This window comes from Penicillium waksmanii, assembly GCF_028829765.1.
Source record: "Penicillium waksmanii strain IBT 27052 chromosome Unknown utg000001l:1.0-4852451.0:1.0-4856178.0, whole genome shotgun sequence".
Taxonomy (NCBI): domain Eukaryota; kingdom Fungi; phylum Ascomycota; class Eurotiomycetes; order Eurotiales; family Aspergillaceae; genus Penicillium; species Penicillium waksmanii.
The window spans coordinates 795,530-817,861 of NW_026643248.1; the positions used below are offsets into that span (position 1 = coordinate 795,530).

A 22,332-nucleotide genomic window follows, 5' to 3' on the forward strand; every position below is an offset into this window, starting at 1 on the left:
GACGCCATTGGTCCACCTTAGAGGCCTTGATTCGTTATATCCTTGGCAATGCTCTTCGCCGGCTGAACACTTATGACACTCCGGTAGCGCTCGGTCGCATTTGACACGACGACGGCGACACGTCCAGCACGAGGTCGATGAATAAGCCCTTCTTGTTCCGCTCATGAAGCTCAGGTTCAGTATTACAAACTCATATTTCCATTCGGATTGCTTTTCATAAAATCGGAGTTCGTGTCACGATCACATTCAAAAACATCCGGAGGAAATCTTTACACAAAGGACTCGCGGGGAAGTCCTATGCACTAATCTGCTTTAGGCAGCCAAGGCGCGGTGGCCAACAGGAAGCATCACAATTGGTGTAGATCAAATATATGTGGATCGGTTTCCTGCGTCACGACAAACTGACAAATCAAAAATCGCGACTATGGAAACCGGAAGCTTGACCAGATGCATGGCCAAACCTCATTTATGTTAGACTTTATACTATCAGGGCTCTTGGCTGCCTTCTAAGGTCTAGTCTTACTACTTTGAATGATGCAGCTATCGAAAACTGTCCAATTCAAGTTTCCAAAGCTCAGAAGGGCTGTAGCCCTGGAGGGGGGCTCATTCCCTGTCCGGACGATATATAATCTGGCACCGGGAGCTGTCCAGATAGCGATCCGGCAACTTTTCCAACGAGCGTGGCCTGAAAAAAAAAATCATCTCACAGTCTTTGAGGTTGGAATCCGGGTAGTCATGGCGAGCTCACGTTTAAAATTGAAAACTCCATCGCAATACCATATCATTCATGACCCCAAAGGAGAAACATATGCCCAGCCTATTTCTGGAACTGCCATTCTTAGTACTGGTTTCGCCCAACCCGAGGCTTCAAATCAAAATGTGCTTCATATTTGCCTGATTTGTGTTCTCACGACCACCGACAAGAAAAGCAGAGTGGAAAGAAACTTGTTGGCTCGTTTCACTCGATGGAAGTCGGAGAAGCAGAATTCGCTTCGAAACAGTGATCTAGTACGGTCCTACTCGGTCATTGAAGAGTTGACTCTCCAACCATTTGCAAACTCTCGCGGACAGCTCCACTGCAATATTCCCTTTTTTCTGCCAGTTTATGGGAATATACCCGGCACATCGATGACAGACATCGGAGGAATATCATACTACCTTGTTGCAACTCTGAATACGGGAAACGGCACAGACGCAGAAATTACCCACCAACAGATAAAGATTACCCGTCAAATCTTGCTAGAACAACCTTCACTTCAGCATATTCGGAACTATCCTGCCTTGAATCTCATTACTAAGATTATCCTCACACAGGATATCGATTCAGCGACGCACTCCAAAATTCCAGTCAGTGCTAAGGTGTTCGTCCGACCGGCGAGACCCGCGGATCGCCCAATTGAATACCGATGCGTGGTAGTACGTGGAATTCGATGGCGAATCGAGGAATTGACCAAGGTCTTCAGCCATTCACCAAATGAAGGGACAAGTTACCAGCCATGCCAGCCCATTGCAAGCCGATGTTCGACCAGTGTGATTTCCAAGGGACTGCAAAAGGGGTATTGGAAAATCGAGCAAGATTCTATGAAACGAGGATCTTCGCTGCGGCATGCAGATCCATCAGTTGACATTTCACTTGAGATATCGCTGAACAGAGAATTTGATATCCCTTCGGCAGTTGATTTGAGATGCTATGATGCCTTTTCGACACCAACGAGCAATTTGAGTGCCAGTTTGAAAGAGATTGAGGTTCTTACAACAAAAGATAACATGATGATCACTATCGAACATTGGCTGAAACTCGATATATTGATGTCCGAGGATACGTTTTGCCTCGATAAACATAAATTGGTTGATCGGAGACCTCTACAGACTGCACTTGACGCGTCATTTCCTCTCCAAATCACCGGAAGCGTCAGGGGAAATTTGGAAGTCGAGCCGAATGAAGTCAACCCGCCCTGTTACAATGAACTTCCTATCTCCCCTCCCCTTTATATGCAAGCAACTTGATATTTAAATTGAAGAGCGAAATGTTTCTTTTTTCTAAAAAGAATTGAAGATTAGTAGCATTCGCATTCTAGCTGAAACATGCGACATAAGAAGTGAATATAGAGCTTTCATACTAGCCAAGATGTGCCAAGCCTCAAGTATTCATGCTGAAGATGCACGTATCTCCTGATACTCCTTCAGATTGCCAAGCTCATAGTACGGAACATGGAAGACCGAAACAGACATCACTCCCGGAGAGCTAGTTTCTTCATCGGCATCCTCGCCAAACTTCTCGACCGAATGGAACATTCCCGGATCCACGGTAAGAATATCCATAAGTGCGAGTGCCTGATCCATACCCATCGAGTGACCGATCATGCCCAGGCATTGCCTCACCCACCGACGCTGTGGGTGATTGGGTCCCTCAACCATACCAGCAACGAATAAAGGCCAGAGCAACATGAGCCCACCGATATAAGTTTCGGAAGGCAGGATAGGCCTCCCAGGAAGAATTCCTGCGTTGCAAGCACCTAGGTGGAAAGGTACGCTGCGGCAAATATCCGCACCAAGTCGACGTATTGTGGAGCGCAGGGATTTGCAGTGTAAACGGAAGTCTCCGGATAAAGAACCATGAGGTGAATTGTTAGAGACTTTATGGACGTTCGCTAATATTAGCTCGCTGACGATAATTCGTGCACATCGATAATGGTTCCAGAGATTTGGGGACCATAGGTCTGGGTAACTGTGATACTGGTTGTTGAGAGGTCGAATTCCACCACATATTTGTTCGAAGCTATGGTCCGTTGGCATCACTGTGTGACTGCTATATGTGAAATCTGGTGGTAAAGCAGCTAGCCAGGCCATGAGGTCGGCTTCGATGGCACTAGCGGCAGCCAGGATTTGCTGCGGGTCGTCGAGAATTTTCGCTTGGACATCGGCTCGAAGATTGGAAAGATTTCCAATGATGATGATCAATTTGTTTCCGAGCGCATCCCTTATCTCCGGGAATAGGTCGAGTTTCGAACAATTCATTAAGGAGTCGGGTACTCTCAAGTCTCGCTGGAGACAGCTGACTATCTGTAAATGGGTTAGACGCTTAGCGGCCTTATTTCTCGTGTTCCTTTTTTTGGGGAAGTAATTATGCACGAACGATTTGGTATCTCAAATGCAGAAAAAGACGAACACCCATCACAGTTGTCATTTGTGCAAATCCTCGGTGCTCTAGAAGGGCCGCAGCTCCGCAAATATGATTTGTCCAGCCCTGGATACTTTGAGGGGCTCTTGATGTGATAACCTAACGATGTCAGCGGTTGATTTGGTATTGCGTTTGATTTTGGGTTTGGAGGCACTTTACCTCATACAAAGACATAAATACGACCGCAAGTAATGCCTGATTTGTCCTAGACTGAACGGGATCGGCTAGTGCTGCATTGACTAGCTTGAGGGTAGAGCCATATTCCAGACGCGCCGCCTGCTTTAGGGAGGGCACGTTGCGAACCCGCGAAAGCATCGCACCAGCGACGGCATATATACTAGATTGTACAGCGCGCTGACCTAGAGATCCACCAGACTCCATCAGGAAGTTTGTCAAAGTGTCCGTCATGAAGGCACTTCCGGGAATGTCATGCGATTGGAGAAAGAAGCAGATAGCCTGCTCCTTAGAAAGGCCCTCTGTAGGGATTGTGGTCACTGCACTTGGCCTTATTTGGCGCATCATGTATTGGTGATCGGGATCTGAGTTGAAATCAAAGCTTGTCTCCGCGTTTGATCCAGTGGACCCTGTTGTCGAGGGGGACCGGACATGCCGTTCAGGGTAAGCGTTGCGAGAGGGTCCTATAATGTGGGACGATGCATACGAAGCCGACGAAGCAGAACTCGAGGTTCCTGCTTTACGCGCTGTGGCTTTAGTCACGTCTCGGAATATAAGATCCAGCTGGTCGCGGTATCCTGGACATTCTCTCTTCGTTCGAATGCATTGATCGCAAGCCGGCCGGCCCTGGTCACAGCGAATCTTTCTGGACCGACAGTGACCACATCCTTTGCTTGGTTTGCCGCAGTATACCATGACTGAATGATTTTCGAGTTGAGTTTGTTGCAGGTTTAATAGATGAAGAAAAAACAAATGTCCATCAGGCTGAAGAATGCGGAAATGTCCTTTGATTTTTGGCTGGGGAGCTTAGTACACAGCTGAAGTGGTCCCCACCAAAGGCCAAAGAGATCAACTACAAGTCTAACCTAGATAGGCGACGCTCTAAAAAAAGGAATTTGTCACTAACAGGGCGTGACGACAGGTATAGCCTTTTTACCGAATTACTCCGACAAAGCCTTGCATGTTGCTATTTTCTTGATCGGCATTGCATTTCGATGTATATCTCGGTTACAGGTTGGATCGAAAGCAGTTTCACCACTTGCACACACACAGATTCTTTCTCGAACCCAGTTCCAAATACGCTAATCCGTATCCCGCCTAGCCTTGTTTCAAATATGGAATTGTATTGAAAGATAGTATTGTGCGGATGATTCAAACCGAGTCTCTGTCTTCGCTTCACCAGGCAGTCTCTTAGCAAGTCGATTGCTTGAGCATCGTGCCTTAAATGTTTCCAGGTGAAAGCTAGATTCCTCATACTCGACAGCGTATCGGAATAATCCTCGCCGAGCTCCATCTTGCTCATCTCCATCACCTGAATATCTAGCTGCTCGGCATCGACCCATCGGCCCTGGCGCAGATACGTCGATGCCAGATTGGCCATGCTTGTCAGCGTGTCAGAATGATCCTCGCCGAGCTGTGTCTTTCGACTCTTCATCACTCAGCTTGTTTCTCCAGTTCCTATTCTCGACCATAGACTTGATAAATGGTGGTACTGGAGTTGGCTTTTGACAAGGTACACTATTGGACGACACGCACCCTCGGCCCCGGGAGGATGCACCCTAGGCCAATCACGAAGCAGATAAATGGAATCAGCCCCTGAGTTTCTTTAACAATAGGGTGTAAGCCGCGGATGATAGACTTGGTTGGCCAGTATATGAAATTTGAGGTCTATGTCCAAAAACCCGTTTCGAGACCTATCACCTGATTTTGCTTCGCCACTCGCGTATCTCCGCAACAAAGACGTCTGGTTCCTCCCATGCCGCAAAGTGGCCACCTCTAGCCGTCTCCTTCCAATGTATAATGTTCTTGTAGTACCTTTCGCACCATTCCTTTGGTGCATAACTATTATCGCCGCCGAACCAACTCACGCCAACCGGTATGTCTATGGGCCATGCGGTGCAATCGAACTGGTTCTCCCAATAATGACGTGCGGATGAAGTGCCAGAGTTAGAGATCCAGTACAACATGATCGTGTCGAGCATCTCGTCCTTTTTAAACACCGCCTCCAGATTGCCATCATGATGCGACCAATCTCTGTATTTTTCATAAACCCAGGCAGCCTGTGCGACCGGTGAGTCTGAAAGCCCATAGCCGAGGGTCTGTGGTCTCGTGGACTGCTGTAGAGAGTACCCACGGTGCCCAGCATCCCGACGGCCGTCTAGATACATGGCTCGCTCCTCGCCCTTCGTATCATGGATTGGAATCTGAATTTCTTTCTGCAACGGAAATTAGCATGTATCTTCAAAGGTTTTTCAGAGCAAGAATTGCCTTAGGTTCGAAGTAGATCGAGTTGAGATGAACGCTCTTCAATCCTTTCGATGCTTGATGGCCTAGACTCGCGGTCACGTGAGCTCCCCAATCGCCGCCTTGAGCGACCCATCCACTGTCTGCATATCCCAAACGTTGCATCAACTCTGCCCATGCACGCGCGGTGCGATGGTAATCCCATCCGATCTCCGCCGGCTTGCCAGAAAAGGCGTAGCCTGGTAGTGCTGGAATGACAAGGTGAAATGCGTTTCCAGGACAGCCGCCGTGGGATTCGGGGTCAACAAGCTTATCAATTACGTGTCTGAATTCCAGAATGGATCCAGGCCAACCATGTGTAAGCAAAATGGGTAGAGCATTTTTGTGCTTTGACCGGATATGCAGAAAGTAGAATTCCACTCCATCAATAGTTGTCGTGAATTGGGGGTACGAATTAAGTAGCGCTTCGCATCGTCGCCAATCGTATCCTGCTTGCCAGTACTCACAAAGCTCTTGAATTGCCGCGAGCGGGACCCCTTGAGACCAATCGGTGACTGTCTCCTTGTCCGGCCAGCGGCTTAAATGCAGACGCGCTTGTAAGTCATCGAGAGTGGACTGGGCGATGGAGAGCTTGAAAGGGCGGATAGAACTAGATGTTGGCAAGGCCATTTTTTGCATGGATTTGAGACGGTTGGTAAAACTTGAAAGCTAACTCAACTTTCAGCTTTACGGCTGCCTTGGTTTCCTTCGATGCACAAAAATGATGCCTGAAATATCATCAACACATTCTTCGAAATGCGAAGAATAAATGAAATGGTGCGAATGTGTACATAACGTTACAGTACGGAGGAGAGGTCCATTTAGAGAGAATGTCACAGCGGTAGCGCTGATTAATCGCTATGATCGCTCTGTTTCCATGAGATTCTACAGAGGCCCTAACAGGGGCAGGCACCACCCTATTACACAACGTGCACAAAATGATGTGTAGTCTGATAGGTTCCCAGGGATAATTCCTAGTAAGAGCTCTAGGCGTAGCCAACCAACGCTATATCCAAAAATCATTAAAGCATCCACAAAGCCCCCCCAAACAAATCTCCAACATGCCCTGTGTAACAGCTTACTCCTTCACTTCAACATGAACAGTAACCGCCTTGGCCCCCGACTCCCTGGCTTGCTCCTTCATATCCGCAACAGCAATCTCACCAATATCAACCGCGTCATCGCCATCGAAGTACTTGGCGATTTCCTCCATGGGAGTATACCGGGTTTCGATCAAGAAGGTGTAGATAACGAAGACCTCCGCTCCAAGGAAGACGCAGTAGACAATGTAATACTTCCAGCCAATGGCGTCGAGGGCAATCGCGTTGATGTACTGGTTGAAGAAGAGGGCCGCGGTGACGCAGAAGTTCAGCCAGGTGAAACCCTTGGCACGGAGACCGTAGGGGAGAATTTCGGTGGTGTAGGTTGCCATCAGACCGGATCTGAGAGGAAACGAATGTTAGCGGCTGTTGGTATAAGACTTTGTTAGATGGATGAGTACTTACTTTATATCGTAGAATACTCCGTAGAGAACGGTCAGGACGACGAAGATGTATCCCAGCGCCTGATTAGCCGCGATCGCGTACCGAGCTGACACGATAGTCCATGCATTGAAGACCACGAACGTGCCAACAGTCGAAACCATGTAGACCGGTCGTCGTCCCAACCTATCGATGAAGAAGGCCAGGGTGAAGTTGGTGATCAAGGCCTCGGACTTGATACCAGCGTTGATTCCAAGCTGGGTAGAGGCCTTGGTGATACCAACACTGTCCATAACTTGCTTGAGATAGTAAGAGATCAAACCATTGCCACTCCATTGACTGAAGAGACCCAGAGCGGTGATTAGACCAATTCGCTTGCGGTTGCCCTTGGTCTTCAAGAAGTCAACCCAGCGAGTTTGGTCAATCTCCTTGTCCAGATCGATGGCGGCCTTGATCTCGGCATACTCCAGGTGCACAAATGCGTCATCCTGGTCTCCCTCGCCATGGTACTTGACGAGAATTCGCATGGCTTCATCGTGTCTTCCCTTGCTCATTAGCCAACGGGGGCTTTCTGGCATGAGCCAGATACCGCAAACGATGACAATGGTGCAAATAGCCTGCAACAGGCTGGGCAGACGCCACGACCAGTCGCTCTATGGAAGAAAGAGTGTCAGTCGAGAACAAGTATATCCACGGTAGCTGTTTGGCGATGATACATACCTGAATCTTCAATGTACCCAATGTCACCCAGCTAGCAATGAACGCACCAGAGTGATAAGAAGCACCACTAAGCGTGACAAGAACGGCACGATCTTGGGGATGCGCAATCTCCGCAATCAAAAGCGGAGCACTACCAAGAACAAGACAATCACCAAATCCAATAAGCAGACGAGCAGCAATGAACATGCCAAAGCCAGTAGCGCCAGACTGCAAACCAACAGCAAGTAACATAATAAGACATCCAACGAAACAACCCAGCCTACGGCCCCAAGCATCAATCATGTAAGGCACAACGAACAGACCGAGCAGAGAACCAAGACTCATGGAGGCATTAAAGAGACCCAGAAGCGAGCCGTGAGGGTGCCCGAAGTATTCCTGCCAATAGGAAAGAGTTTGGAGACCGTTCATCATGGAACCGTCGAAACCGTTCGCGGTGTTGGTCATGATCAGGATGACGATGTAGATGTACAGGGTCCGCATGTTCTTCCTCTTCCACCATGGTACGCGCTTGAACTCCTGGTGCGCGAACAAGAAGTGTCCCTTTATCGGCTTAACCGGTAGGATCTTCTGGCTTGGCTTCGGGGGCCGGAATCGCAACGCCATGATTGCTGTAGCGTGCGCTGGACTGGATGTAGATGAAGATGAGAAAGGCAAAGAGGTGTAAAAAGTTAATGAATTCACTTCTCACTGCAGTCGGGGATAAAAGGGAGCTTTTAATCAGGAAAAAGGCCCCCTCTTATGAATCTCGAGACAACCATGAGCTTGACAACCCTTATCCTCCGTATATATGGTGGCTTGATCGATTCCCGGCTGTATTGTCCCCCAACCGGGCTTGTCACGACATGTTGCCACCCTATTTAGTGTTGGCGAATAGCTTGAGCTGGCCAATGGTTAAATTTGCCTGTTCTGCATTTTACCGAAAAGCTTGGCATTTTCTTGGTATGCTCGTATCCTCGACGCGGTATCTCTTGGGTTCATGATCCTTCATACCTCGGCGTTGAAAATACTCCAGACCCCGCAGGCTGTGGGGGACTGGGGGTGGAGACTTGGGAGACTTAGGGTTAACGGGAGACACTTGCGGGGGGCCGAGAGGGGCTGCCTAGTAGACCTTATTTGGTAAGAGGACGATTAACTTAACGTTAGTTTAACTGGGTTTAACTGGAGGTCGAAACTTACAGTGATACCGCCGGCAAGTGGAGGGTTCAGCATTAGCCGAGCTTGAGAGAGCGTTTACTTGCTTTGATTTTAATCTCAGCCACTTTACTAGTTAAGCTTGCTGGGAAAAGCGTGCAAGTTACAAACATGTCGATCTAGTAGTCAGGCATAGCATGTAGTTAATATTCATTAAAGCTTTGATCGACACTGAGATGCAAATCCCCTCTTTTTAAGCGGCTTCTCTATCCGCAAACCCGTTGATAATCAACAGCCTAACCGATTGCTAGCCCAGTAATTGCCAAGCGGAGCTATCCATGTGATTCCTTTGACTACTGTATGTACTATCCCTTTCGGAGCAATTGTGGGGGAGAGCCTCTTTTGGACCTTGAGCTCCAATTTAGCCTATACAGCGTGCTTGGCATCCCTGCTTGGTGGCCTATCAACAGCCTAATTTACCCCCTCATCCAGCTGCATGCAGCTAACAAAGTCATGTAGTGACCTGTAAAAAGATACCCTCTCATGCACAATCGAGCAATATTTGGCCAAACATGGCGAATCGGTGCTACGCGACCACTTAGCATGTGGGCTAATGGGGTGAATGCGTGCTGTAGAATATCTGGGAATATGACACCTGTGAGAGTGTGTGGAACAGAAGGCGCTAGCTAGTTCTGGCTAATAGCAAGAGGAGTATCTCAACTGGCATATTTAAGTATTTTACCCAAGGCGGGGTGAAGTGAAAGAACATAGATTATTCCTCTAGCCTTCATTCTCTTCATTGCGTGAGCTAGCCATGTCGGAAACAGTCAACCCTATCATCTCAGGCTTCGCGCCCGATCCATCCGTGGTCTTGGTGGGCGACTGGTTTTATCTCGTCAACTCCAGTTTCCACGCTTTCCCCGGTCTACCTATCTACGCCTCTCAAGATCTGGTGTCATGGAAGCAGATCGGTAAGTCTCCCGGTCGCTTAGTGGATGGGAGAGACAATTCGAGCTTCCGCTAACGTGCGAGCGCACAGGAAATGCAATCCACCGCCAATCCCAGCTTAGCCTCGCAAAGTCGCAGGCAAACCTCTACCCGGTGGATGATGGCAAGTTCTTGGTCGGGAGTGGAGGCCTATACGCGCCCACGATCCGTCATCACCAGGGCAAATTCTATATCGTCTGTACCAATGTCATCCGTGCAGGGGGGAAGAACAGGGACGCGACGGAGAATTTCATAGTTTCCACCGATGATATCTGGTCAGGCACATGGAGCGACCCTGTCTACTTCAAGTTCGAGGGAATCGACCCGAGTCTTCTGTTCGATGATGATGGAAAAGTCTACCTGCAAGGGTCCGGTGGAATAGGCCCAGGCACCACGATCAACCTCTTCGAAATCGACCTCAAGACCGGCGCAAAATTGACCGAGGAGATGGTCATCTGGAACGGCACTGGTGACATTTATCCCGAGGGGCCGCACTTGTATAAGGTCAAGGGCTGGTATTACTTGCTCATCGCGGAGGGTGGTACCCATGGCGGGCATATGGTGACGATGGCACACTCTCAGAATGTCTTTGGACCGTATGACTCGTGTCCAAGCAACCCCGTCCTCACGGCGCGTGGTACTCAAGAGTATGTCCAGTATACCGGCCACTGTGAGCTCTTCCAGGACAAGGAGGGCCAATGGTGGGGAGCCTGCCTTGGAGGCCGTCTAGAGGACCAAGGGAGATGCCCCATGGGCCGCGAGACCTTTTTGACCCGGGTCGACTGGGAGGGCGACTGGCCGGTCTTTGATCAAGTTAAGTTGAGCCCCCGCAGCCTTTCAGCATCCCGTTCGAGCTTGCACCTCACGGCTGAAGCTGGGTTGGACTATCTCTACGTTCGAGATGCTATCATGAGCAATTATCGGATTGAGAATAACCATTCATCCCTGACATTGACTGCATCATCGGTCGATTTGTCCCACCCGACAGACAGCCCGACCTTCATTGGCAAGCGGCAACGGAAATTATCCGGCAGCAGCTCTGTGGTCCTCGAAGGAATCGAGGGTTCCTGGAGCTCTGCAAAGATCCAGGCTGGTCTCGCCTGTTACAAGGAAGAGCACCGCTTCTCAAGAATATACTACGACGCTTCTCAGCAAGTGGTGGTTCTTGAACTGGTCAATGCTGGCCAGAAGATCGTTCGAACTGAGAAACATACTCTCGAGGAAGTCCCTCGCTCGCTGCTTTTCCGGATAGAGTACACAGAGAAGCAGTATTCCCTGCTTTATTCATTCCAACCTCACGTTAGAAATGACTGGACGTGCCTTGGAACGGTTGATACTTTGGACATGACTGATCCTGATTTTACTGGCCCGATTATTGGCGTCTACGCTGTTGGGCAGACGGAGGGCGTGCAAGTTCATTTTGAGGGTCTAAGTGTCGAGTAAATGTTGAAATCGATAGAATTGATACCTTTTTTTTCTCACACCTTGGCGCCACAATGGTCTAGTTAGACTATTGAGGACGACCTAAGCACTTTTCAGTAGTAAGGTAGGCTTCAGGTAGTCCGGACCATCCGATACACTGGAGAGGCACTAGTTACTCAATCGAATTGAACCATTTTAACTATTATTTCTGTTAAAGCCAGCCGGTCACGGTCCATCTACAGGTGTAATTTTCTCAATAGAAGAAACAGAAGACTTGTATCCTGTAGTAGGGCCTAAAGGCACTAACTCTTAAGCAGGCATGTCTACTTTATGATTTGAACTTTAATAATTTCAGGCATTAAAGCCCCGGGCCAAGATGAGCACATTTCACAAACCTTAACTATGCGCTTCAGTGGACGCTGGCTGAATATGAACGGGCACGGTAAAGTTATACTGTGCATCAGGCGTAGGGAGCGTCTCAATAACCGCTGGGCTACCCTTCAATGTAAACTCGAAAGTCAAGTCCTCGGAGTTGTCCAATGCAATCTTGTAATGCCCTGGGAAAATAACGAGACTTCCATTCTCATCAGCTCGTGCCAGTGAGCCGAGAGTGAGAGGCAAGTCTGCCACTTGATCGCTTCCGTGAGCAATATTGTGGAGACGCACGTAAGACACAAGGGACTTGTTTGGTCGTGGAGCCGGGCCTGCATCCTTGCTGGAAAGGAACAGCAAGCTAACATAGTCAGAAGTTTCATGGCCGACATTTTTGACTCGGGCCTTGACAGTGGTGAAGGGTGTGTTGTCGTTGATTGAACCGCCAGAATTTCTTTGGCATGAGGCAACAAGGTCCTGAATGTTGTATTTCCGGTTTAAAGTCTCTTTCCAGTCAAACTTGAATTTTGTGTAGTGAAGACCGTAGCCGAATGGGATCACCGGCTTTCCGGTGTACCATTTGTATGTTCGTCCGGGATATGAATCCTTAGGGCGAAGGTTGATGTCGAAGATATCTACTTGGTCGGCATAGCTGGCGGGATACTGCGTGACTGGTAGTCTGCCAGCAGGTGATCGTTTGCCCACAAGGACATCAAGAAGAGCAGTGCCTCCGCTTTGACTGGGATATCCCGCCCAAACCAGAGCTTGGATATCTTTGTTCTTCAAAATGGCGCTGTCATCAACCTGGCCGCCTCCAAATTGGACAACTACCATTGGCTTCGAGAGCTTGGACAAGCTCTTGATGAGATCGAGTTGGTTTCTAGGCCAAGCGAGTGAAGTCCGATCAAGCGTTTCGGACTCGAGGGAGTTGTCGATTCCACCAAGATAAACAATCAAATCAGACTTCCTTGCGGCTGCTAGAGCTGCTTCAAATCCAGTAGTATTCTGATTATTGATTGCTGTACCCATGGCATAATTCACTTTCCACCTCGGGTCGCTCTCAAATGCTTCCAATGGGCTGATCAAGTATGGTGCATCACCAGAGTAATCGCCTTGCATTTGAGTCGTCGCGTTTGCGAATGGTCCAATCACGGCGACACTCTTGAATTTATGCGGAGAGTCCAAAGGAAGAAGGTCGTCATTTTTGAGAAGTGCCATACCTTCGACTGCAGCCTCATACGCGAGAGCCTCTGCCGCAGGGGTAGATACGTCCGAGAAATCGAGATGGTCGTACTTTCCGCCATCGAAGAAGCCAACGGTAAACAATGCGGAATATAGTCTTGCCAAGGACTGGTCCATGACTTTGACTGAGGTCTGGTTTGCTGCGAGAGATTCGTTCAGCTTCAGGTATGAGGAACCACATTCCAAATCAACACCGGCATTGAGAGCAACGGAGGCTGCTGCTTCTTCGGTGTCGGTAAAGTTGTGGTATTGCCAGATATCTGTGACTGCGCCGCAGTCAGACACCACGTAGTGATAGTCTGCATTGAAATTCCAGTGCTTTCTGAGTACCTCATCAAGAAGGTATTCATTCGCACAGGCTGGAATGCCGGAAACCGAATTGTACGAACACATAATGCTTCCCACATCCGTGTCACGCACGCAAGTCTTGAACGGAGCCAGGAAGTAATCACTCAGATCCTGCTGGGTAGGGTTGTAGTTATTACCATATCTGCCTGTCTCCAAGTCGTAGACCGCGTAATGCTTGCATGTTGCAATGACCTGCTTGTTCTTCGGGTCATCACCCTGAAGTCCAGGAATAAAATTGCGAATGTAATTCTGTGCGACAAAAGCATCCTCGCCGGGCGTCTCTTGCCCTCTTCCCCATCGAGGATCCCTGAAACCATTGATATTCGGGGCCCAGAAATCGAATCCCGAAAATCCGTTGTTGCCAAATGCTCGTCCTTCTTTGCCAATTACTTCAGCGATTTTCCGAATTAAAGCGTCATCGAAGGAAGCCGCTGTCAGGATCGGTGCAGGGAAGCTTGTGGCATAGCTGAAATTAGCTGGTTTGGAAGTGAATTGCACACCCGGTGCAGAGCCAACACCATGCGTTGCCTCACTCCACCACTCGTAGGAAGGCAAGCCGAGGCGGGCAGATCCGGCTGAAGCATCCACAAGATTCAGGATTTTTTCCTCCAGGGTCAGGGATTTGACAAGCGAATCGACTCTCTCTGCAATGCTCAATGAAGTATCACAGATAGGGTGACTGCCGAGGGGCTGTGTTTGGCACGCTGGCACGAATTTAGTGTTCACTCCGCCCCCTTGTGGATTCGAGATCTTATACAAAGACATACTAAATACAGTTCCACGATGTTAGCACCTTGTTCTCTTTTGAGTCTTGCATTTGACTTACACATAGCCTCCTCCACATGAGCTGGATGGTTCAGTTGCGCATTTCGAGTTGCAGCTGCTGTCATCTGTCTTGGTCGCGAGGCTGAAATCGGGCTCACTCCCACAGAAACATTGTCTATTAGGGGTCATCTTGAGAATCAACAGTTCTATCGATTAAAAGACAGTTCGCTTACGTTCCAAACTCGATGCCACCATAAGCAAAACCTCGTTGACCGCACCAGTTGGCACAGTACTGAGGCGTCATACCAATGGTGCTAAGTTTCGCTGCCGTCAAAATGCTCACTTTGGGATCTAAGTAACACCCAACGTAGCTTTTTGAGGCATCGTAGGCTACCTTCGATGCTGAATTGTCAAAATTGGAGACAGATGCTGCGTGGACGCCGGTGTGTACTGCTATGAGAGATAGCAGTACTGTTGCACCAGCGCGAAAGGGCTGAGATGGTGCCATGATGGTTCCCTTCCAATTTCTGCGCCCAAAAACACAGGAAACTCGTAGTCTTTAGCCAGGAAAGATTTATAGGATAATAACTCACTCTCCAGGGCTTCGATGAACAAGCCTAAGTGATTGCTGGATACTTAAATATGTACTGCTGCATATTGAAATCCCTGCTTAAAGAATTTCGTTATCGATCACTAGGCTAAATTACGGATTTCATAATTAGTCGGATATACTCCGACTCGAGGCCCGGGATGCTTCTTCTTGGCTGGTCTTGAAGATCTCCGGTGTGGAACGAGGGGCAGGTAACAATTCACTCAGAACGGGCCATCGGTTGTCTTCCCCACATACTCCGGTGACAGGCCCGGGACTATACGTTGACATAACACCAATGCCAGCGCATAACACACCCGTACAGATTCTAATTGTCGAAGAATAATTATTAAAGTGCTTGATGGAAGCTTCTAGATTATTGTTTTATTGCAGAACTTAGTAACAAACCCGTAGTACGAATTTCAACTCGAATTGGAAAGCGGGGAATATCGCCAAGGGAGGATGGCACCCTGGTCAAAGCACTCACGACGGAGAAGCAAGGAAAGAACAAGGTGAGCGCCTAGGATAACATGCACTACAGGCAGTGATTGACATGACTATTTGCCGAAGAAGACCCTGGAAAAGCTTCCCCGCAAAATCTGACAATCCTGGCGGCAATTGGACCCTTAGGAACCGGCGCGTCTGTGGGTATTTTCACGGTAGTTACTTCTCCGTTCTTTCAAACCGAGACATTATTCAAGGTGGCGGAGATTGTCCGAAAGCTTCTAGAAGATCTTCCAAATCTTGTCTCAAACTGGTGCTAAATTGAAAAGCCCGGGCCAGCAAGTGATCTTTACAGGTAAGCAGTAAGCAGTGAGCGGCATCTGGAGGTGCCGACGACACTGTACCCCAGCTTGTACCCCGCCTAAACTATGGAGATTACTGAACCATGAAAAGTCAATTGATTTCATTAGGCTAATATAAACCTAAATGGAAAGATCGTCCATTCCGATCATAAGTTATGCATGCTCGCCTTTAGCCTGAATCTCAAGGTTACAATGCTTGTCTTAGAACTAACGGCTAAACGTTTGTGCAGCGAAGGATCAGGGCTTCAACGACGTTGAACCTTCTCAACACGGATATTTCCCTGATTTGAACTGTAAGAGAACCTGGAGTCACCGCACATATATCAAAAACAATATAAATACTACGGCGAAGATTTGGACGAGATGCTTGAAGCCCAAAAGGAAAGAGCCCAATTGGGATAGCTGCAGTCTAGGAGCTTTCTCATTGATATACCCGATTTGGAAATATGCTCACCAAGCTTTTGCTCCTCGGTCTGGCCGGCCTAAGTTGTGTGGAATCGGTCAGGCCTCCCTTGAACCCACCACCACCACCTCCCCCTCCTCCACAAAAACCACCAACACCGCCACCACGGCCGTGGTCCACTTTTGCGGAGAATGTCATCTATCAACCTGACTCCAAGCACTCTGTTCTCTATCCCCGGCAAGTCGAACTATCGGATGGAAGTCTCCTTGCGACAGCTTCGTTTGCGGGCGATAAAACTCCATACTTCCCCATATTCCAAAGTGCAGACGGTGGTGCTACCTGGTCCTGGATATCCAACCTGACTGACCAGGTGAATGGATTGGGAATGTCAGCCCAGCCTGCGCTGGCAGAGTTACCATTTGCTGTTGGCGATTTCCCTGCTGGCACGGTTTTGGCCAGCGGAAACAGCTGGGGAAGCAAGAGCACGAACATTGATATCTATGCTAGTAAAGATAAGGGTCATACCTGGAAGTTCGTCAGTAACGTGGCGAGAGGCAGTGGGCCGGATACTACCAATGGAAATCCATGCATTTGGGAGCCATTCATCGAGTGAGTTGTACTCTGCCCATGTTAATTTTTGTTCCAGGCACTGAACGCGGGAATTCTAGATTTTTCAACCACACTATCGGCGTGTTCTACTCCGATCAGCGTGACCCCCTGCACGGTCAGAAGCTTGCTCACCAGGAATCGGCGGACTTGAAATCCTGGGGACCCGTGATAGACGATGTGGCCTATCTCAACTATACTGCTCGTCCTGGAATGACCATCATTTCCTATATCCCTCCTCTGGAGAAGTGGATTTTGGTGCACGAGTTCCCAGGAGGAGACAGCTGGTCTGGGGTGGGCTATCCGGTCTACTACCGAATGGCCGACAGTCCATTTGATTTCCGCTTTGCCTATGGTATCCCCATCATGGTTGATGGAGTCCAGCCCAACGCATCTCCTTATGTGGTTTGGTCGCCATCCGGCGGTGATAATGGAACTATCCTCGTTAGCGACGCTGACCACAGTGGTGTTTTCACCAATCAAGCCGGTGGCCAGCCTGATCAGTGGGAATTGCATGACACACCTCAGGCTCCGGCATACAGCCGGAGTTTACATGTCTTTGAGAAGTATCCCGATCATTTGATGATCCTGGGTGCAGGCGTATTTGATGCAACGGTAAATCTGCCGCTTTATCTCAGCGTTGTGAGCGTAAAAGATACCTTGAAGAAGCCAGCCGGGAAATAGGGAAGCTTTGCTGGTCAGAATGATCAAGCTGGTCGAGAGTGACTAAACCTTGAATAGCATAAGGAGAGATGGAATCTTAAGATAATAAGAATCAAAGTTCCGAGAGATATCCTAGCACTAAGCAGATTTCACTGCCCGTAACCCCTTTTCTCTAACGATATATCAAAGCATGCGCAACAATTGAAGCAGTCCCTTTCTTCTTGATTGGAGTGCTGTTAGCCAAAAATTGGATATGCGGGCCTTGTTTGTGAATGTGCTGTCAATTAGTCCCGAAACGCCAAATACCACAGCAATGTCATGGAATATTCTGAGATCAAACTCAATTGCAGGGATTACGTTGCCCCATGAGCTTGACATATGGTTACCCGGCAAGGCAATCGTCCATTCACAAATTCTGGCTCATGTCCTAACTCGAAATAATTCAGAAAAAAGCTCTAGCATGACTCGACGGAAATGACCGCTACCAATCTATCGGTATTTGGAAGGTTTTGGGGGCGTTGGGGGCCAAAACCATTCTTCAAATGGGAATATTAGACGATTCTCCTGGAGCCTAGGAAATGGGCGTTCGAATATGAAGCAACAATTTTTACACGAATGAAAAGTCGCTTCTTTGGTCTTATACTGTCTTTTAAATACCTATTTGTATCATTTTTATATTAGCCATTCGAGGGGAATGCTTGAGACGTGATTTTGTGTCAATCATTTACTCCACGAATAAGTGGAGCTTCCTGCAGACACTGCCTGGTTCCTGCGGCGTGCCAGTGGGCGACAATTTATTTCTTCATGTTATACGTAGCAAAGTACGTACAGGTAAACTTGCATGTTCGGGTCTACGTAAATAACTACGAATAAGGCAGTTTGTAATCAAATGTGCATGATACGAGAAATCTGACAAATCAAACATCAATTCGCTTAATTGCATGAAACATCTATGATGGTTTTCGCTATGTAACAGGACGTGAAAAGAAAAGAAGACAGTCGCCAGACGGCCACCTGGACAAGAAACATCATGATGTTCCAAGGGGCGCATCAACTTGGAATTTAACCATCCATGATAGCTAGTATCGTTATTGTCCAAAGCCATTGGCTATGGGCAAGCCCTTTTCCTTCATGATATATTCTAGCTTGGTAGCCGATTGCTGTAATTCCTCCTGACTGGGCATATTCACAATGACCAAATACTGCACATTGGGCTGCAGAACCTTCTTCATTGAGTTCAGGCTCCTAATATCCTTCCCAAAGTGCGTCCACCTTGTATCATAGTTTGATTCAATCGAATCCGTACTCCGAGTAGCTCGTTTGGCCTCTTGAGCTTCCTTGATGGAAGCTGCAGCACGATGGATCAGTCCCGGCTTGCTTTTGTTTCCCAGCCTTCCACCTGTAATGGCCGATATGAGCTTGCCATTATGTGCTGAGTGGATGGTGTCATTTTGATGCGGGTTTAAGCATTTTAAGGTATGTCCGTACGACATTCGTGAAGCATTTGCCTTCTGTTCCTTATCAGCAACCAAAACAAAGCCGAATATGATGTGGAGATGAGGACAAATCTTACTTCTGACTCTAATTTCCTTCTCTCATATTGATCACCAATCCAACCACCTGCCGCCTTCAGCATTTTGTGTTTCTCCTTGCCGCCTGGTCGTGCTCTCTCCGTTCTCTCTGTTCTTTCGGCGACCCCCACGGCAGCGCAATCTAAATCGGGAAACACCAACGGCCTAGATTCGGGTAACTCGATCTGAAGAGAGACATTGTTTCGAGAAGCTTTCGAGTTGCGCTTCATATTTTCTGGCTGGAAAGAGCTCGCACTTGCATCCTTTTGGTTGGCTGTACCCTCATAGAGATCGGTGCTTGATTTGGGGCTCATAGCCGACTCGGTCAAATCGAGCTTCTTGGAAGCGAAAATGGTTCTTCCCATTTTCTGGGAAAGAGGATTGAGCAGGCCCTCTTGCGGACCGAAGACACTATCCTTGAACTCCACGACCATAGCACAGAGGCCCCGAGGCATAAATATAAACTCGTTGGCCGAGTCCAGGAAGGTTGGCTCACGACCAGGGTATCGCGACCCAGGAATTGACCCAGCCACTATTTTCATGAGCGTTTCGGTCATAACATCTGTCTTTCCAGGTACCCAGGTAACGATATCCGTTGCGATACCGATAACTTCGAGGCTTCGAGAGACCTAGTTCCGACATTAGCATTCTTGTTTCTTACATTTTACCAAAACACTCAACCAACACTCACTTTACTTGACTGGTAAATGTCTTCCAGAAACTCCAGAAACATGTCCTGGCTGATGCCGCAATCTGCCAATTCAGGTGCATATGCGCGTACGAAACCGCGAAATTTCGACCCGGGCCTGCGTTGTGGAATTACCACGGGACCCGGGATCTGGCTTGTGGAGGAATTTGGCGGCCCTGCCATATCCAGAAGATCGCGAACCATATTTTCGATTTCTTGTCGCTCCTTCTCTCTAGCTTCGCCGACCTTGTTGTCTGCTGGCACATTTGAGACATGACTGGGCGGATTTCCCGACTCTTCGTATGCCGGGGGTCTCGCGTATCGTGTTTTCTCATCCAGTGTCCAGACCGCTTCATCTTGGTCAATGCCGCGATTGAAGTCGGGAGAATAATTTGACTCGCTGTACGCGTCCCAGTTATCTCTTTCTACAGGGGAATATTTGGTATCGGTCCCATCGACTGCGTGAGGTTCTTCGATCTTCTTGGTGTCGATATCTTCATATGAAACACTTGGAAGCTCCGCATAATTATCATGAAGCTGCGTTTCGGGTCCAAGAAGCTCGGCATATTTTCCGTCCGGAATGGAAAATGAGGCAGGGAGTTCTGCATATTGTGTGTGGACAGGGGGCACATCGGGCGCTGGAAGCTCTGCATATCCTTCGCGGATGAGCGCGCCGGCTACCTTGTCGTCTGCAATGACAAATTCACCGCTCTGATCAGCGGTAAGTTCGCGTTTTGTAGTTGGATCGTGGCTTGAGTAGGAAGATGAGCGATTTCGAGCTGCATTGATGGCGTCGATACTCGAGTCGATCAGTTTGACGACCAATTTACCCATGTTTGAATAGTAAGTGTTTGAATAGTAAGTGACTTGCAGGTCTGGGGAATCTAGTGAGAAAGGTGGATGGATTTTCTTCAGATCTTAACCTGAAAATCAAACACCGCATTTCTATTTTCAGCACAGCTATAACTTAGCTCCCCGATCAGCGAGGACCGCAGCATGGGCTGTTCACTACGCTAGCCATGCGAATGGCCGCAATGCTAACTTAAATAAGTTACGATCACCTGTTGCACTTTAGGGCAGTTGGGCCCACTTTTGTCGTGGACCCAACGCCGCTATCTATGGGATACGTCTCTTGCATCAAACATGGCCCCCAAATTACGAGGCCCGCATGAGGGGTTAGCCATTTTAAAGCACAGACGATGAAGGTGTGATTTTTTTTCATGAACCAGAGACCCAGTACCATGGAAGAGCTGCAAAATTTTGGGGGGAAAAACTTGTCCACATGTAATCGCGGTATTCACCTACCCTACGCGGTGTCGCTCAGGTAGAACTAGTCCGAAAGCCACGGTACTCTCAGACGAGAAAGCACCACCTTTACCCTAGTTATCTGGGTGCTCATGGCACCTCGTAATGTATACCGAAGCCGGTATCTCACTAGAATTGAAATGTCAACATGATCATTATCATTATAATGTACTAGCCGTAACTTGTAAGAGATTTGCTTTCTACCGAATGAGATTGCGAATTGAAGAACAGAAATGAATTCGTGAAGCTGCGCTAAAAGCTAAAATAATAATAATAATAAACGCCAATCACAATGCCCAATGATGATACCAGAAAATGAGAATTATCTAAGCCATCTCCTCTCTCAATTCAGTCTCCTTGTTTGGAACGGACTTCCAGTTCTTTTCTCGAACATGCAAGGTAAAACCAATACTCAGGCAAACGAAGACAATGATAATCTCCTCAATTACAGACATCACCAGCTGAACAGTGGTGTTTCCGTCCAGGGCGTTGAATGTATTGTTTGCCATGAACCAGAGCAAGATAGCGTAAATGGTTCGAATAAGGAGAAACGGAACACAGATAGCCACAGCGAGCAAGTTGCGGTTTTCGCCAGCTGCGATCTTTGAGCGACGCAGACACAGGACGGCGAGACCAGCACACAAAAGGACCCAGCTGACAAAGTACAAGATCATGCCAACCTTCACTTCAGTGTTTGGCGTTTTTAAGGCCTCGGGAGTCATGTTCCATGTAATTCCAGTCACAGTCAAAGCCAGCGCGACGATGGTGGTGACACGGAATGCAGTGAAGGTGAGTCTGTGGAGGACAGGGCGGGCCATGGATTGGTTTGCCCTTGATAGCATGCCTGAGCAAGCCATGAGTAAGGGAGATAGTCCAATGGAGCTGCAGATCGCAGCCGCAATGTAGACACCAGTCGAGTGATTATGGATAGTCGCCAATTCACAACATGCGCCGACTATGCGGACAAAGGTGAAAATGACGAGGAAAATAAAGCCGCCCGAGCTTCGAAAGCCATGACGGTAAACCAGGAAGCTGGACACGAAAAATGATGGGAGGTATGCGATGAGCTGAAGGATAGAGACGCCGTCCGCGTATGTGACTGAGCCCATGATGAGTGTGTATTCTGAGTATAGAGAAGTGGAGTTGAGTGAAGAGGAGCGAAGAGGAGTGATGATTATTTTTTTGAAGATGTCTGTGCAAGGTTGCAGAAAGCTTGGTATTTCTTGTTCTTATATACACTGGGTGAAATTACAGGTCAAAAAACTCTTCAGCAATGCCATCACAAAAATAGAACTTTAACGTCAAAGCGTGTATGTGCAATATGACGATCAAGGCTCGTTTGCAAGGCGATAGTGCATCTCCGCAACTAACTTGGGCTTAACGTTGAGTAGAGTGGAGGCTTAGGATCAAGCCCCGACCCGCTTATCGAAGCAGCTCTCCAGGGATCCTCTACGCTCATTCGCTCTCGCACTGCTGTATCAAAACGGGTTACGATCTGCACAGCTAGTCTGGGAAGAATCAACAAGCTCGACGTGGGGGCCAAACATCGAATCCCCCACCGAGGCTTAGAGTGGTAGATGATTCAGGACCATGCT

The 22,332-nt window shown here is 48.3% G+C and overlaps 10 protein-coding genes across 10 annotated transcripts; 3 read left to right on the forward strand and 7 right to left on the reverse strand.

The window, feature by feature from the left end:
* Positions 1–735: 735 nt before the first annotated feature.
* N7481_000281 (uncharacterized protein) lies at positions 736–2,007 on the forward strand (the record flags this gene model as incomplete). Its single annotated transcript, XM_057259500.1, has 1 exon — positions 736–2,007. One exon carries the CDS (start codon positions 736–738, stop codon positions 2,005–2,007), a length of 1,272 nt encoding a protein of 423 aa, XP_057127332.1.
* Positions 2,008–2,148: 141 nt separating this feature from the next.
* Positions 2,149–4,051, reverse strand: N7481_000282 (Zn(II)2Cys6 transcription factor domain-containing protein; the record flags this gene model as incomplete). The annotated part of the gene is made up of 2 exons (XM_057259501.1): positions 2,149–3,063; positions 3,341–4,051. The coding sequence occupies 2 exons, from the start codon at positions 4,049–4,051 to the stop codon at positions 2,149–2,151; spliced, it is 1,626 nt and encodes a 541-aa protein (XP_057127333.1).
* A 1,001-nt stretch (positions 4,052–5,052) lies between these two features.
* N7481_000283 (alpha/beta fold hydrolase) lies at positions 5,053–5,523 on the reverse strand (the record flags this gene model as incomplete). The annotated part of the gene is made up of 1 exon (XM_057259502.1): positions 5,053–5,523. One exon carries the CDS (start codon positions 5,521–5,523, stop codon positions 5,053–5,055), a length of 471 nt encoding a protein of 156 aa, XP_057127334.1.
* Positions 5,524–5,596: 73 nt separating this feature from the next.
* Positions 5,597–6,268, reverse strand: N7481_000284 (epoxide hydrolase family protein; the record flags this gene model as incomplete). Its single annotated transcript, XM_057259503.1, has 1 exon — positions 5,597–6,268. The coding sequence occupies one exon, from the start codon at positions 6,266–6,268 to the stop codon at positions 5,597–5,599; it is 672 nt and encodes a 223-aa protein (XP_057127335.1).
* Positions 6,269–6,716: 448 nt separating this feature from the next.
* On the reverse strand, positions 6,717–8,442 carry N7481_000285 (putative hexose transporter; the record flags this gene model as incomplete). Its single annotated transcript, XM_057259504.1, has 3 exons — positions 6,717–7,080; positions 7,144–7,772; positions 7,840–8,442. The coding sequence occupies 3 exons, from the start codon at positions 8,440–8,442 to the stop codon at positions 6,717–6,719; spliced, it is 1,596 nt and encodes a 531-aa protein (XP_057127336.1).
* A 1,342-nt stretch (positions 8,443–9,784) lies between these two features.
* On the forward strand, positions 9,785–11,400 carry N7481_000286 (putative xylosidase/arabinosidase; the record flags this gene model as incomplete). Its single annotated transcript, XM_057259505.1, has 2 exons — positions 9,785–9,941; positions 10,010–11,400. 2 exons carry the CDS (start codon positions 9,785–9,787, stop codon positions 11,398–11,400), a joined length of 1,548 nt encoding a protein of 515 aa, XP_057127337.1.
* A 375-nt stretch (positions 11,401–11,775) lies between these two features.
* Positions 11,776–14,614, reverse strand: N7481_000287 (uncharacterized protein; the record flags this gene model as incomplete). The annotated part of the gene is made up of 3 exons (XM_057259506.1): positions 11,776–14,107; positions 14,168–14,281; positions 14,340–14,614. 3 exons carry the CDS (start codon positions 14,612–14,614, stop codon positions 11,776–11,778), a joined length of 2,721 nt encoding a protein of 906 aa, XP_057127338.1.
* Positions 14,615–15,947: 1,333 nt separating this feature from the next.
* Positions 15,948–17,194, forward strand: N7481_000288 (uncharacterized protein; the record flags this gene model as incomplete). Its single annotated transcript, XM_057259507.1, has 2 exons — positions 15,948–16,513; positions 16,573–17,194. The coding sequence occupies 2 exons, from the start codon at positions 15,948–15,950 to the stop codon at positions 17,192–17,194; spliced, it is 1,188 nt and encodes a 395-aa protein (XP_057127339.1).
* Positions 17,195–18,261: 1,067 nt separating this feature from the next.
* N7481_000289 (uncharacterized protein) lies at positions 18,262–20,266 on the reverse strand (the record flags this gene model as incomplete). Its single annotated transcript, XM_057259508.1, has 3 exons — positions 18,262–18,684; positions 18,747–19,373; positions 19,436–20,266. The coding sequence occupies 3 exons, from the start codon at positions 20,264–20,266 to the stop codon at positions 18,262–18,264; spliced, it is 1,881 nt and encodes a 626-aa protein (XP_057127340.1).
* A 797-nt stretch (positions 20,267–21,063) lies between these two features.
* N7481_000290 (uncharacterized protein) lies at positions 21,064–21,846 on the reverse strand (the record flags this gene model as incomplete). The annotated part of the gene is made up of 1 exon (XM_057259509.1): positions 21,064–21,846. One exon carries the CDS (start codon positions 21,844–21,846, stop codon positions 21,064–21,066), a length of 783 nt encoding a protein of 260 aa, XP_057127341.1.
* Between the last annotated feature and the right edge of the window lie 486 nt (positions 21,847–22,332).